Below are 13989 nucleotides of genomic sequence, written 5' to 3'. Positions count from 1 at the left end.
TTTTTTAGCCAAAAGGGAGCAATTATCCTGAATTTGCTTATCAACGAGATTTTCTTTTCTTTTTTTTTTTTTTTTAAGATTTTATTTATTTATTTGACAGAGAGAGATCACAAGTAGGCAGAGAGGCAGGCAGAGAGACAGAGGAGGAAGCAGGCTCCCTGCTGAGCAGAGAGCCCAATGTGGGACTCGATCCCAGGACCCTGAGATCATGACCTGAGCTGAAGGCAGTGGCTTAACCCACTGAGCCACCCAGGCGCCCCTGAACAAGTTTTTCTAAGAGTTTCATAGTTTACCTCTAAGTAAGGTCTTTGAGCCATTTGAGTTCATTTTTCGATATGGTGTGAGGTAGAGACTCAATTTCATTCTGTTGTATGTGGATTTCCAGTTGTCCCCGCACCATTTGTTTAAGACTGTTCGTTCTTTGGGGCACCTGGGTGGCACGGTTGGTTAAGCGACCGACTCTTGGGTTCGGCTCCAATTGTGAGATCGAGACCCACTTTGGGCTCTGCTCTCACTGCAGAGTCTGCTTCAGATTCTCTCTCCCTCTTCCTCTGCCCTCCGTGCTCCCCCCTTCTCTTTCTCTCTCTAAAAAGATAAATAACAGAGAACTGTTCATTCCTCATTGAATGGCGTTGACACCCCTGTAGAAAATCTATTGGTCATAGATGTATGGGTTTTCTGGATTCTCGGTTCTATTCCGCTGATTTATAGGTCTGTGCTTATGCCAATCTCACGGTATTTTGATTAGTCTAAGTTTTGAAATCAGGAAGCGTGAGTCCTCTGAGTTTATTGCTCTATTTCAAGATTGTGTTGTCTTTTCCAAGCCCTTTGCAATTTCAAAAGAAAATGAGATTTGACGTTGCTATTCCTGCAAAAAAAAGATCTTCAGGATTTTTATACGGATTGCATTGAATCAGTAGATTGTTTGGGGGTAGGTTTGCCATATAGATGAGTTTTTTGGGTTAATATTTTATTTATTCAAGGGAGGGGAGAGGGAGAGCCTAAGGCAGGACTCTGCCCCAGGACCCCGGGATCATGACCTGACCTCAAGCCAGATGCGTAACTGACCAAGCCATGCAGGCATCCCAAGTAAATAAAATCTTTACAAATAAATACACTCTCACTACAGCTGTACCTGTACATGCCTCCTCAGGCCCCCGCTACAGTGTCTGCAAGATACCATCCAGGTTTCTGGGTCGAGGTAATGTCCACCTTCCACTTGATACCGTCAAATTGTTCTCCGAGGCAGCACCGGTACTCGCTGTGGTTGGAGTAGATTTTGTCTTTCCCTGCTGACCCATAACATCCTGTTCTGTTAAAGAGATGCTCAGTTGGCCAGTATTTTCTTAGCATTTTGGCCTCTGGGCACATTGGCAGGATGTCCTGTTGTTTTTCCTTAGGTATTGTTATAGCTTGAGTGCTGTGTTTCTAACAGCTGACGCAGTTTATAAAAGATGCAAGTCTTCTCTTCTTTTTTTTTTTTTTAAAGAATTTATTTATTTATTTGACAGACAGAGATCACAAGTAGGCAGAGAGGCAGGCAGAGAGAGAGAGAGGAGGAAGCAGGCTCCCTGCTGAGCAGAGAGCCCGATGCGGGACTCCATCCCAGGACCCTGGGATCATGACCTGAGCCAAAGGCAGTGGCTCAACCCACTGAGCCCCCCAGGCACCCAAGTCTTCTCTTCCTGAAGATTTGGGAAAACTCACTCACCTGAAGAACCATCTGGGACGGCACCTTGTGAGGGGAATAGATGTTCCACCATCATTTCAGTATTTCCGAAGGTGACTCACTTTTTTGTGGCTTCGTTCTCATTTTGGTGTTTATTAACTTGGGTTCTTTCGACCATTTCATGCATTTAGTGGCATAGAGTTGTACATTCGTGGTGTATGCTCATCCTTTAAAATGTCTCTCCTGCAAGAGGTGTCGGTCCCCTGCCACCCCTAACACCGCCCCTAATGTTTATTTGTACCGTCTTTCTGCCGCAGGTCTGCCTCTTGTTATAGGTGTTTCCAAAGATTCAGCTTTTTATATTATTTTGTGTCTGTTGCTGCTGTAGTTCCCCATTTCTTAATTTGATTTTTTAAAAAGATTTTAGGGAGAGAGAGCTCGTGAGTGGGGGGAGGAGCAGAAGGGGAGGGAGCAGCCCCCCACCCCCGATCCTAGGACCCTGACATCATGACCCGAGCCCAAACCGGGAGTCAGACGCGTACCTGACTGAGCCACCCGGCTGCCCCTAATTCCTGATTTTCTTAATATTTTCCCTAGAATTTCCTTGGGTTGGTCTTTTTTGGGTAGATGCTCGAGGTGAAATCTTAGTTTATTTTCAGTTATCTTCCTTCCTAGTTGAGATAAAGGCTACGTATTTCCCTCTGAGCCCTTCTTTGGCTGCTTATTTCAGTGAGCTCCCTCCCCCCACAAATGCGTTTAAGACGTCAAAATGACCTCAGAGTCCAGTTTGGATTTTCATTAGCAATGGACTTGCCACCCTGCCCTAAACATCTTGTACTTCAGGTACGATTTGCCTTCCAGTCGTGTTTAAGCTCTTCCAACCCCGCGGACCCGAGCAACTTCGGATCGACACCGATTCATCATGTTTATCGTGTTGGGGCTACTGCGTGAAGTCTCAATGTTTGCCGTTATGGCCTCCCACGGGGTCTGGTTCTGGGACGGCTCCAAGCGTTCGGACAGAACGTACCTTCCTGGTTCCGTGCGGCTCTGATCATGTTGGCTGTTGTGTCATCTCCTCAGGATCCTGTTTTGACAGTTTGGTCTTTGCATTCCCAAGTGAGGATCGGTCTCCTGTCCTGCTGTGGTTCGACTGACTTCTTTCTCGGGGGCATCTTTGCTTTAAACACGTTAAGGGGCTGCTGTTTAGGACAGCGTGCATTGTCCCCGGCCCCCCCGAGCCCTAAATGCTTTGGCCCCTCGGTGACGGGCTTGCTGATGGCTCCTGCTCTAGCCTCTGTCCCTTCCAGCCCGCGGCTGCCCTGTGTGGGCGAGGCTGGCCACAGGCAGGTGGACCAGCCTCACGGTGGCTGTGGGAAATGGGCAGACCCGGCTCTTCGTCCAGGTTTCACCACCCGCCGACCCTGGGTGAGGCACCTGATTTGCTGGAGCCTCAGTTTCCTTATCTGTCCGCCGGTGCACCGTTGAAGGATTAAATGAGACTCCATGAGCCGGGCATACGGTACGTGCTCCGTGAAGGGCGGCGGATGCTATGGTAGCCTGTGGGAAGGGCCCAGGCGACTGGAGATGCCGTCTTGGTGATCATGTCTGTGGGTTGAGGCCATCCCCTAAGGTCCTCAGTTGCCCGGAAGCCTTCAGATCCATCGCGCCGTCTCCTACCCCCACAAGCAGGAGCATCTCAAGGGCTGAGCCCACGAGCTGAGGATCATACACATTCACTTCCCCCCCAAAGATGCTCCTTGTGTGGTTCCCAGGAAGGATGGGGAGGCCCAATTTAGACTCTGCTTCAATGGCTCGGGAGACCACAGAAGGGAAGGAGATGCTTCCTTAGAGGGGCTCTGAAGGCTGGGCTTCCTTTGAGGGCACAGCAGTCTCAGTCAAATCCTGCATGATTCAGGTAAGACCAGGCTTGGGTTAGAATCTGACTGTTTGGGGGGCACCTGGGTGGCTCAGTCGGTTAAGCGTCTGCCTCAGCTCAATCCCAGGGTCCTGGGATCGAGCCCCGCATCGGGCTCCCCGCTCAGTGGGGGAGTCTGCTTCCCCCTCTCCTTCTGTTCCCCAACTCGTGTTCTCTCGCTGGCTCACTCTCTCAAATACATAAAATCTTGAAAAAAAGGCATCTGACAGTTCGGTCCCTTTTGTCTCACAACCTGTTACTAGGAAGATCCTCCTTCCCACCCGTCAGAGCTCAGGAACGGCTCCGCGTCCCGCACGCTGCTTCACCTTCCTTCCTTCATGGTCTGTCCTCCCCCCGCCCCCCCATCCTGCAGTCCCGCAGCTGGACAGGGACCCCCCCACGCCGCCTCTGTCACCCCCTCCCCAGCACCTCTGCTTCTCCTTGACTCCCCTGATACGTTTCACAATTAAAAAAAAAAAATGCTGGGCGCCTGGGTGGCTCAGTGGCTTAAGCCACTGCCTTCAGCTCAGGTCATGATCTCAGGATCCTGGGATCGAGTCCCGCATCGGGCTCTCCTGCTCAGCGGGGAGCCTGCTTCCCCCTCTCTCTCTGCCTGCCTCTCTACCTACTTGTGATCTCTCTCTGTCAAATAAATAAATAAAATCTTAAAAAAAAAAAAAAAGCTTCAGTCTGTAGTTAATTCTCAACCTTCCCGGTTCCTCTCATTTCTTGAGTGTACGTGACCTACGACGGATCTCCCTTCGGTGTTTTTAAAAAGTTTTTCGTCTTGTTAATGCAAAAGAAGAAGCATCCCATTTGTCCAGGGTTCGATCCAACTTTTAACTTTCTTTTCTATTTAGATCGATTCTGTTCTTTTCCAGTTATGGGCACTGAAAGCGGCTTCGTTTATTTCTTAAGCTCCCTTCGTTTTTCAGAATTCCTTGTTGCCAGCGTGTCCGAGGCCGCACGTGTTCCTCTGGGGAGCCCTTGCGTGGCCCCGATTTCACGGTGTGCGGTACTCCCGGAACCAGTCACTCAAAGGCTTTGCACTTTCTATGCTGATTCCTGCTCTCCACTTACACCTTATTCAGAAATGCGCTTCCCAGGTGGGGCTAACTTTGTCACGGCATCAACCGACTCCTTGGAGCCAAGGTCTGGTTCCCTGATCTGTTTGTTTCTCGGGATCTGTGGGGATCTCCACTGCTGATCTGCATAAATGTTCCGTGCGTGTTCGAGAATCACGGGGATGGGGGACTGACGACCGGATCAATCTGTTTCATGAAGCTTGTTCATGGCACTGGCCTTAGTGACACCTTTTATATATTCCAACCGCTGGATCCGATGGTTTCTCCAATGGCGCGACCTCCCCTTCCCACGCTGAGTCCCCGCCCTCACAGAGACGTCCCTGTCGTGTCCCCGGAGCTTCTCTGTGACCTCTGGATCCACTCACCGGGTGACCGCCAGCGTGGGAAGACTAGGGGCTCCAACCCCAGGCTCCCCTCCAGGGACCCCACTCCGTCACTGACCCCCGGCCATGGAGGAGACTGACCAGGGCACGACTCCCAGCCCTGCTTCAAACCCACCGTGTGACTGTGGGTTGACGTCCGTCCCTCTCTGAGCTGGTTTCCTTATCTGTAAATCAGGCTGATGACTCCCCCAGTGGACCTCAGAGAGCCCAGCCATGGTCACGATGACCACTGAGGACATGAAGCGGCCGCGGAGGACCAGAGCCTGGGTTCTGGGCTCCAGTCCCACGATGGCCCCTCAGGCCCTGAGTGATCTCGGACAAGCAGCGCTACCTCTCGGGGCTGCCTTCCTTACCAGACTGTTCACGTGACAGAATGAGGACGCATGGGGCCTGCAGGCACCCGACCGCGGGGACAGACGGGGGGCATGACAAACACTCCACCACCGGCCGGGGTCAGACGATCTTCCTTTAATACAAAGTCGATATATCTACATACGCAGAGGTGGGAAAACCACCCGGCTGCTTCCGTTTGAATAAACAGTGTTGAAAGCAACGGCAGATCCGCTCTTGTACAAAGAGAAAAACTCACTTGCTCAGGGGTGGGGGGTGGGGAACCCATCCTTCTGCTTCTGCCCCATAGTCCCAGGGGGAAAGGGTCCCCGATCCAGGCAGAACATGGCCTCTCTCTCCCGGAAGAAGCGGGACCCCCCCCCCCATTTTGTTCAGTCTTCCTCCTCAGGGGCAGGAGACGGGGGAGGGGGTTCAGGCGGCAGGGGTGGGGGTCACTGCCCTCTCCTCGGTGGCAGCACCCACCCCGGTGGGTTTCTGAACCTGACGCTGGTGGGCCGAAGCCCCCTACTCCCCCCACCCCCCCCCATCAGACCGGTCTTTGATATGTTTCAGAATTAAAAAAGAAAAAAAGAAGAAAAATGCAAAAAAAAAAAAAAAAAAAAAAAAGGAAAAAAAGGAAGAAACCAGGAGCACAAGGGCCCCCTGTCCTTGAGCGAGGCACTCCTTCCCGAGGGCAGCGCCGATGGGAGGAGGAAGCCAGGTGCCCCGGGGGCGGGTCTTGGGGGGTCCCCCTCCCCCGCACCTACGAATGGGGTCATCACACAAAAACGTTCTCTACGGTGAAAAAATAGACTAGTCTGTGAATGGAACAGGAATAAGCAAAGTTCTTTTTAAATCTGTTGACTGGCGAGTCTTTTTTTTTCCTTTTTCTGTTTGTTTCTTCTTAAAAAAAAAAAAAAAAAAAAAAAATACACTATTTAAAAAAAGAAATGTCACTGGATACGGTTACACAGAGTCTGAAAAGAAAGCTGAATTTTGCACCCCCCCGGCCCGGCGGCGCCCCCAGGCTGCAGGGCAGGAGGGCCCCCCGGCAGACCAGGGCTCCAGCGCACGGCCCCGCCCGCCTCTGGGTCAGGGGAGAGCCCCTGCTTGCTCCCTGCCCCCCACCCCCCCAGGAATCTCTCGTTCGGAATCGGAAGGAAATGAGGAATGTGCCAAGTATCGGAAGGCGGCGGCCGGTGCCGGGGGGCTGCTGGGCACCGCGCGGGGGGCTGGGGCGCCACGGCACTCCTGGACCGCGCAGACACGTGGCCGCTGCTTCCTCCCGCCCTGGCCGCCGGGGGTCCAGGCCTTCGGGGGCCCACCCGGCGGGGGCGGAGGCATCCAGGCCGTTGGAGTCTGGCCGGCGGCGGCCATGGCTTTAGGTTGCATAGTGGTCAAAGCTCCCGAGGTACTCCAGCGCCGCCTGGTAACAGAACTGGTACTCATCCTGCAGGGGGAGGCGAGGGCGGGCTCGGTCAGGCCCCCAGCTGCGGCTCCCCCATTGCCCTTGGGAGTCAGCCTCCTGCGGGACAGTGTCCCACGGGGCTGGGCTCTGACCCTAGAAGGGCCTCCTTCTACCTGCCTGGAGCCCCTCCCCCTGCAGCAGGGTGCTCGGGGCTGGGGGTCCGACGCTGGGGTTCCGGAACTCCGGCCCGTCTGGGGTTCCCAGCTGAGCCCTGAACCTGCTGTGACTTTGGAACCGGGGCGGACACTTCTCTGCCCACTCTGGGGGCTGCGTCTCGGGTCTGGATTTCAGTCTACTCTTGTGTCATAAGGTCGGACTCCTCCCCTGCGGGCCCCCCCCGGCTGTCGAGGAACTTGTGCCCACAACAATCCAGAGTGAAGACTGACTGTGCGCACCCATCTCATGGAAGAGGACACAAGGCGGGGGGAGGGGCGCTGGCCGCAGAGGCCCTGCCCGCGGTGCTCACCTCCGTCTGCACCATGGCCGGCCTCTGGGTCCGCAGCATCTTCACGGTCTGGAAGATGTCCACGACGCCCTCATACCGCATGCGCTCCAGCACGATGCTGAGCGTGATGAACACACCGGTCCTGCCCACGCCGGCACTGGTGGGGGCGAGCACAGCCGTTCAGGGCCGGGTGCCCCGCGGGCCCACACGCCGCTGCCCGATTCCTGGGGCCCGGAGAGAGCCCCAACCCGCGAGCCCGGGCGAGGCTCGAGGCGGCGCTTGCTGGGCCTCAGTTTCCCCGGTGGGGCGCGCACGGGACGGCTCACCTGCAGTGGACGGAGATGGGACCGTCCTGGCCGAACTGTTCCTTGGTCTTGTGCACTTGGCCGATGAAGTCAATGAAGCCCTCCCCCGACTTTGGCACGCCCTGCTCCGGCCAGTCTGTGAACTGGAACTGCCGGACCGTCCGGGACTGGCCGTCCTGGAATGAGGTCAGCGACCGTGTGGCTGGCTTCCCGCCGGCGGGCCTCCCATGCCCCATCCCGCCGCCTGCGCTGGGGGCTCGCTGTCCGACAGCATCTAAGGATGCCGACGCAGCGCTCCTCGCCATCCGCCGACCCCCCGACGATGTCCTCTCCTATGTCACCGCCCGCCAATCCACAGCTCCGGTGCCATCTGCCCAGCCAAAGTGGCATCCAAGGCCACCGTTGGCTGCCGCCCCCTGGTGCACCCGACACCTGCCTCCCCCAGTCCCGGCCGCCGCCTCCGTGCTCTACGGGGCATCTCCCCCCTTCGCCACCCAGCACCGCGCCACTGTCCGCCCAACACTCCCTCGCGTCTGTCCCTTAAAAAGCATCACCCGGCACCATCACCCCACCTCTTGCCACCCAGGGCTGGTAACTCCTCATCCGTGGCCTCCACCCCCCCTTCCCTGCACTTTCTCTGCCCGCCCCTCCCCCCAACTCTCCAGCAGGGCCAGCCAACACCGTCCCTCTCTGCTGGCCTCCAGCCACGGTGACCCAATGGCCCTTTTTCCCACAGGTCACCATCCGCGGGCGCCATCTTCCGCGGACCTCCTCCGCCTCTCCCTCGCCATCTGCGCTCCCGATCACGTGCTCTCCCCCAAAGGGTGCCGTCCAGCGAGACCCGACCCTGACGGCCTCCGTTCCCACCTTCCTCGCTCTTGTACCGTCAGTGGCAGAGGTGGCGTTGGTCAGCCAGCGTCCATCATTCTTCGCGACCCAACGTCGTTTTCCACGGTTTCCTCCACCCCCGCGGGACCAAGGCTTGCCCTTCTCCCAGCTTCTCTCCCTACCGCGTGGCTGAGAACAGCTCCGCCTCGGCCCACTGGGGGGACCCCGTTCTGGGACCTGCGCTCACTCTCCAACCCGCCTGCCTCCCACCCAACCCCGTCCGAGCTTGTCTCCCTCCGCCACGTCCCCCAGCCCCACCCGCGGGTTCTCCAGCCCCACGTCCCACCGATCCCACGGCACCGGCTCGCACCACCCAAGTGCCATGGGCCGACCACACCGGCCGCTCACTGGGCTTTACCACCCACTGGCAAGGTCGGGACCGACCCGCACCATCACCCCCCCCCCCCACCGCGGAGGAATCCCCCGTCTCCCCACAGGGCTCCCTGCCTCTGCCAGTCTCTACGGGTCTCTACGGGTCTCTACGGGCCGCCGGCAAGCCCCGCTTCCCCACGTCATTCTTACCCACCAACTCCCCCACCCGGCGCAGTGCTGAGACCCAGCCCCGCCGGTCATGACCCTCTTCTGGTCTGGGGCTCCCCGGCCCACCGCCCTGCACCGTCACGTCTCTCCCACCACGCTGGGAGCACTGCCACGCCGTCCTCCAAGGGGAGCAGCCCGCTCTCGCCCCCCTACACCATACCCTTGGGCCCTGCTCCCTGGTGAGTGGCGCTGCGCATGCTCCGAGGGAGACACTGTGGGGTCGGCACCGCGACTCGGCGCTCTCTCCTACCTGTTTGGTGCTGGGACCGACTGGTCTTCTCAGTAGCCCAACCCCCAGGGCCTGGTTCTACCCCCGGGCCTTTGCTTCTACCCTCAACTAGGGAAGCTCCCTCCAGACCTGTGCAGCAGACGGGATTCCAGCGTCTGCCAGCTATTCCTCCCCACACTCACCCGGGCATCCGTGACCTTGAACTCCCGCAGGATATACTGAGGCATGTTGTATTCAGCCATCGGGTCCACTACGAAGTACTGATAGCGGGCGGAGCGCTCGGCTGGCCAGTACTGGTGACATTTTTCCTGTGGAGGGGACGGCAGCTGTGGTCAGCCCGGCCTGAGGCCCGCCCCCAGTCCGTGGTCACCTCCCTCCCCACTCCGGTCTGTGGCTCACCAGGTCCCCCCTGCACTCCCTGTCCGTGGCTCACCCCCCACCCCTGGTCCAGGGCTCACCCCTGGCCCCCGCCCCGCCTGCGGCTCATCCCCGCCCCCATCCGTGGCTCACCCGGCCCATCTCCCGCAGCTTGGTCAGCATCACCACGATGGTAGAGTTGTTCTCCCACAGCATGCGCCAGAAGTCTTCCGTGGTTTCTGCCAGCGGCCCCTGCGTCGCGATGTAGGCCTTCTGCTGCCTGCGGTGTGGGGCGTGTGAGACCAGGGCCAGCGGTGAGATGCAGGCCCAGGCTGGGGACCGGCCTGATGCCCATGCCAGCGGGTCCCACCTGCCACGCCCCTGCCTCCCCAGGAGCTGCCGGCCAGAGCCCCTCCCCCACCCCACCTCCCCAAGCCTCCCCATAACCCTGTTTTGCACCTGGGAAGCCCTCAGCCTCAGGGTAAGTTCTAGTGCCACAAAGAGGCAGCAGGACGCCTGCTAACCTCTCCTGCCCCCCCCTCCACCCCCTGGAGGACCAGCCAACTCCTTCCAGGAGTCTGAATGTGCTAGGATTTCGGTCACCCTGCAGCCTCTGTGTCCGCAGGACCTTCTCCAACACCGTCCCTTAGCCAGGAATTCTCAACCTTGGCACCGACATTCAGGATCATTCTCTGGGATGGGCACTGTGGGGTGCTGAGTAGCGCCCCGGCCTCCCCCCCCCTCCTGTTATGACTAACAAAATGTCACCAGACACAGCCCCATTTCCCTTGGGTGGCAGAACTGCCCAGACCGAGAACCACCGCTGTACAAAGGACACAAAGAACCACATCACAGACAGCAGCCATCCCTTAAATACACAGCTCCAGGCTTCCTCCCCCTCAGCCGCGACCCGCGGAGGCCAGCAGGGTGTCCAGCTCCGTCTCCCACGTGGAGCTGGAGACCCCTGGGCGGAGGGGGCAGAGCGCAGGCACCTGTAGCCGTCGATGAAGCTGGCGTTGATGTAGTCGGAGCCCTCCACCCCGCGGATGGGCTGCAGACAGACCCGCGTGCTCTCGTAGGGCATGATGTTCACCAGGCGGTTCTTGAACTTGTTACAAGGCAGATTGGCACTGATGAAGCGGGACGTGTGGGCTTTGGAGTTGGCCAGGCGCTGTGGGGACGGCGGAGGGCAGGGGTCACCAGCAGCACGCTGGGGCTGCGTGTTTTCCCAGCAGCAGCGCTAGGGTGGAGTGTGGGGCGGGGACGAGACAGCCCCGCCCCTGCCGAGGCCCCGCCCCTGCCGAGGCCCCGCCCCACCCCGCCCCTCTCACCTTGAACTCGAGCTCCATGCCAGTGACGTGCTCGCCGGGCTCCACCTGTGCCAGCTTCTGGATGTAGGCGTAGAGGCTGCGGGCCGGCACCTCCGTGTTGCCGCAGCCCACGGCCTCCAGCAGGGCCTCGTGGATGAAGCTGTACTGGTCCTCCGTCTGCACCATGTAGTTGCGCTGCGAGCGCATGAGCGTCACGTGGCCGTACACGTCCACCGTCTTCTCGGGCTTGATCCGCTCCAGCATGGCGTCGATGACGATGAAGCAGCCGGTGCGGCCCACGCCGGCACTGCGGGGACGGGCACGGCGGTCAGGGCCCCCGCGGGAGGCCCCGGGGCGGGAGCGGGGGGCGGCCAGCGGTACCTGCAGTGCACGACCACGGGGCCCGCGTCCGGCGGGTTACAGGTCTTCACCCTCCGCAGGAAAGCCAGGAACGGCGTCGGGTACTCGGGCACCCCGTGGTCGGGCCATGCCGTGAACTGGAACTGGCGGACCTCCCGTTTCTCGCTGGAGCCGTTCTGGGGGGCCACAGGGACACCGCGGTCACAGCAGCCCTCCGTGCGCGGACAGAGGACGCCAAATTCACACCCGGGGGGCCCAGGTGCCTCATGTACTGGTGGGGGGGAGGACCCCACCGATGTGTCCCAGCATAGCCAACATCATGCCCGACTTTCTCCCCAAATCCACCCCCATCTCAGCTGGGGGTGGCTCCATCCCACCAGGGGTTCTGGCCAGAACCCAGGAGTCCCCCTTGACTCACTGGCCCTCCCACATCCAACTGGCTAGGCCTCCCTCTGTCCCAAACCCGCCTGCTTCTCACCCACTCCGTGGCGCCCTTCCTGGTCCAGACCCCTCTGCCCTGGACCCCCTCCTCTAGCTCTTGCCCGAACAGTCCGCCCTCCCCCACAGTGGCCACCAGGGGGCGCCGGTGAGCACCTGAAGTCACATTTGCCCCACCCCCGCAGAGCATCCACCTGAGAACTCCACCCTGAGTTAACCCATCCACCTGAGGGTTAAAGCCCAAGTCCTCACAGAGACCCTCCCCTCCTCCTCTCTCCCCCTCATACATTCTGCTACAACCATAACACAGGCTGCCTCATGGTTTCTCCATCATGCCAGGCATGGTCCTGCCCCAGGACCTTTGTACAGGCTGAGCCTCTGCCAGAATATTCTTTCCCCGGATCTCATGGCTCCTTTCCTCATCATCTCCAGGTCCCCTGACACAGACTTTTTTTCCCCCTTTCTACATATAAGATTTGTCATTTTACATGTTACTGTCAATGCCTTGTCAACCAGACTAAGCTCTAAAAGGGCAAGACATTTTGTCTGTCTTGGTCTTTGCTGTGTCTTGGTGCCCAAATCAGGGCCTGACGCACAGTGAGTGCTTACTGTTGACAGAGGACCTGGCTGGAGTCTGGGGAACATTGTGGTGTCAGCTGTCCTCTCTGCCCCATAATAACAATGAAAAAATGTCCTCCAGATAGCAAACAGCCTCACAGTTGAGAACCAGTGAAGTAGAAGACACATGGAACCATGTAACTGACAGGAACCATCAGTTAAATGCATGTCTAAAGTTCCCTCTGCCCCAGGCCTGACTGCCCAGGCTAGCAGGGACTCTCTAGCTTTGTCTCCTACCCACCATGGGCCTTGGCTCGGTGAGGCCAGAGGGCAAGCAGGGAGGGAAGGCCTGGGGACATAACTGATGGCAAGGGGACGACAGGCTCACTGCTATGTTGGGTTCTGCTGGTTTTGTCCTCCTACTGTGGCTTGGCACAGCAAGTCCCTCCTCTGAGTCTCACCTTCCCCATCTACGCGACAGGCTTCGAAAGAATGTGGTCAGCCAGGGCCCACACGCTTGCTTTTCTCTGTCTGATGGGAGCTCCCGGGACAGAAGCTGGAGCCTTCTGACTATCTCTTCCCCACCTCCATCACCCCCTCCCAGGCACCAGGCCTAGCCTGGGCTCTACCTTGTGCAAAGAGAATGTCCGGACACAGAACGTGGCCAGCTCGATGGTGTCCAGCAGCGTGACCTGGATGAAACCGTAGGTCTCTGTGCCCCTGTTGGGCCAGTACTGATCGCATTTGATCTGCAGAAGGCGAGAGAATGGAGGTGAGCGCGGGCTCGCGCTGGCCGGGGGGCGCTGGCCGGGGGCACTGGGGCTGCAGGGTCCGGGCCCCACCCGTGATTTCTCCTCTAGCCGTGTCATCATGACGATGGTCGCTGAACGCTGTTCCCACACCATACGCCAGAAGTCGCCGAAGGTCTCCGGCAGCGGCCCCTGCGTGGCGATGTACGCGTTCTGCCGCCGGTAGCCGTCCACGTAGTTGGCGTTGATGTAATCGCTGCCCACGATGCCTACAGCCGGGGCAGAAGCCAGAGATCAGAGGGGGGTCCTGCGGTCTCCTACACGGATTCCGTCTGGCCTACCACCTCCTGGGAGCCCTCCTGGACCGCCCCAAGCTGTCCCCCAAGGAACCGTGCAGCCCAAATGTGGAGGTTTCTCCACCTCCACCCTACTGTCCTGGGGGCCAGACTGTTCTCTGGGGGGGGGGGACTGTCCTGTGCACGGCAGGGTCTGAGCCGCCTCTCAGACCTTTAGATGCCACTAGCTTCCTCTCCCCCGGAACGTGAACACAGAAATGTCCTCGGACCTTCCAAACGTTCCCTGGGCACTGAGAACCGCTGATGCAGAGGGACAGATGGAAACAGCTTACGGACAGCAGCCATCAGTTAACTCCATTCCAAAAACTCCCAGGAGCTTCTGGCTGGAGTTGGACCAGGCCTGCGGCCAGCATCAGGCCTCAGTTTCCCTAATCTGTGCCCGTGTTCGTCCACGTGGCCATGTGGAGGCCCAGTGTCCGCGTGCTGTCCCTGACACGGGCAAGGGCGGGAGGGGGCCCGGGCTGCTACCTTCGATGGGCTGGAGGATGACGCGGGAATGGTCGTACGCGATGACGTTGGCGTAGCGGTTCTTGGGCTTGTTCACTTCCAGGTTGGAATGCTCCCACGTGAACTGCTGGCCGGGGTCGATGGACTGCAGGGGAAG

The 13989-nt window shown here is 58.7% G+C and overlaps 1 protein-coding gene across 17 annotated transcripts in view; it reads right to left on the bottom strand.

Annotated features, from left to right (window-relative positions):
• Positions 1-5505: 5505 nt before the first annotated feature.
• Positions 5506-13989, bottom strand: part of PTPRS (protein tyrosine phosphatase receptor type S) — a 93901-nt gene continuing 85417 nt past the window's right edge. For all 17 annotated transcript variants that reach the window (XM_045086013.1, XM_004771497.3, XM_013045361.2 and 14 more), the window contains 11 exons: positions 13854-13977; positions 13123-13298; positions 12910-13029; positions 11306-11460; positions 10946-11231; positions 10607-10785; positions 9768-9894; positions 9440-9565; positions 7622-7776; positions 7317-7452; positions 5506-6832 (listed from right to left, as the gene is read on the bottom strand). In XM_045086013.1, the coding sequence (XP_044941948.1) occupies positions 6764-6832; positions 7317-7452; positions 7622-7776; positions 9440-9565; positions 9768-9894; positions 10607-10785; positions 10946-11231; positions 11306-11460; positions 12910-13029; positions 13123-13298; positions 13854-13977 (1653 nt within the window). In that variant the 3' untranslated portion in view covers positions 5506-6763. The remainder of the gene's footprint in view (positions 6833-7316; positions 7453-7621; positions 7777-9439; positions 9566-9767; positions 9895-10606; positions 10786-10945; positions 11232-11305; positions 11461-12909; positions 13030-13122; positions 13299-13853; positions 13978-13989) is intronic.

The sequence above is a fragment of the Mustela putorius genome, unplaced genomic scaffold (genome assembly GCF_011764305.1).
Source record: "Mustela putorius furo isolate JIRA1106 unplaced genomic scaffold, ASM1176430v1.1 tig00000095_pilon_pilon_pilon, whole genome shotgun sequence".
NCBI lineage: Eukaryota > Metazoa > Chordata > Mammalia > Carnivora > Mustelidae > Mustela > Mustela putorius.
Note: the sequence above shows the minus strand (reverse complement) of the source record. Positions and strands in the feature narration are given on the sequence as shown.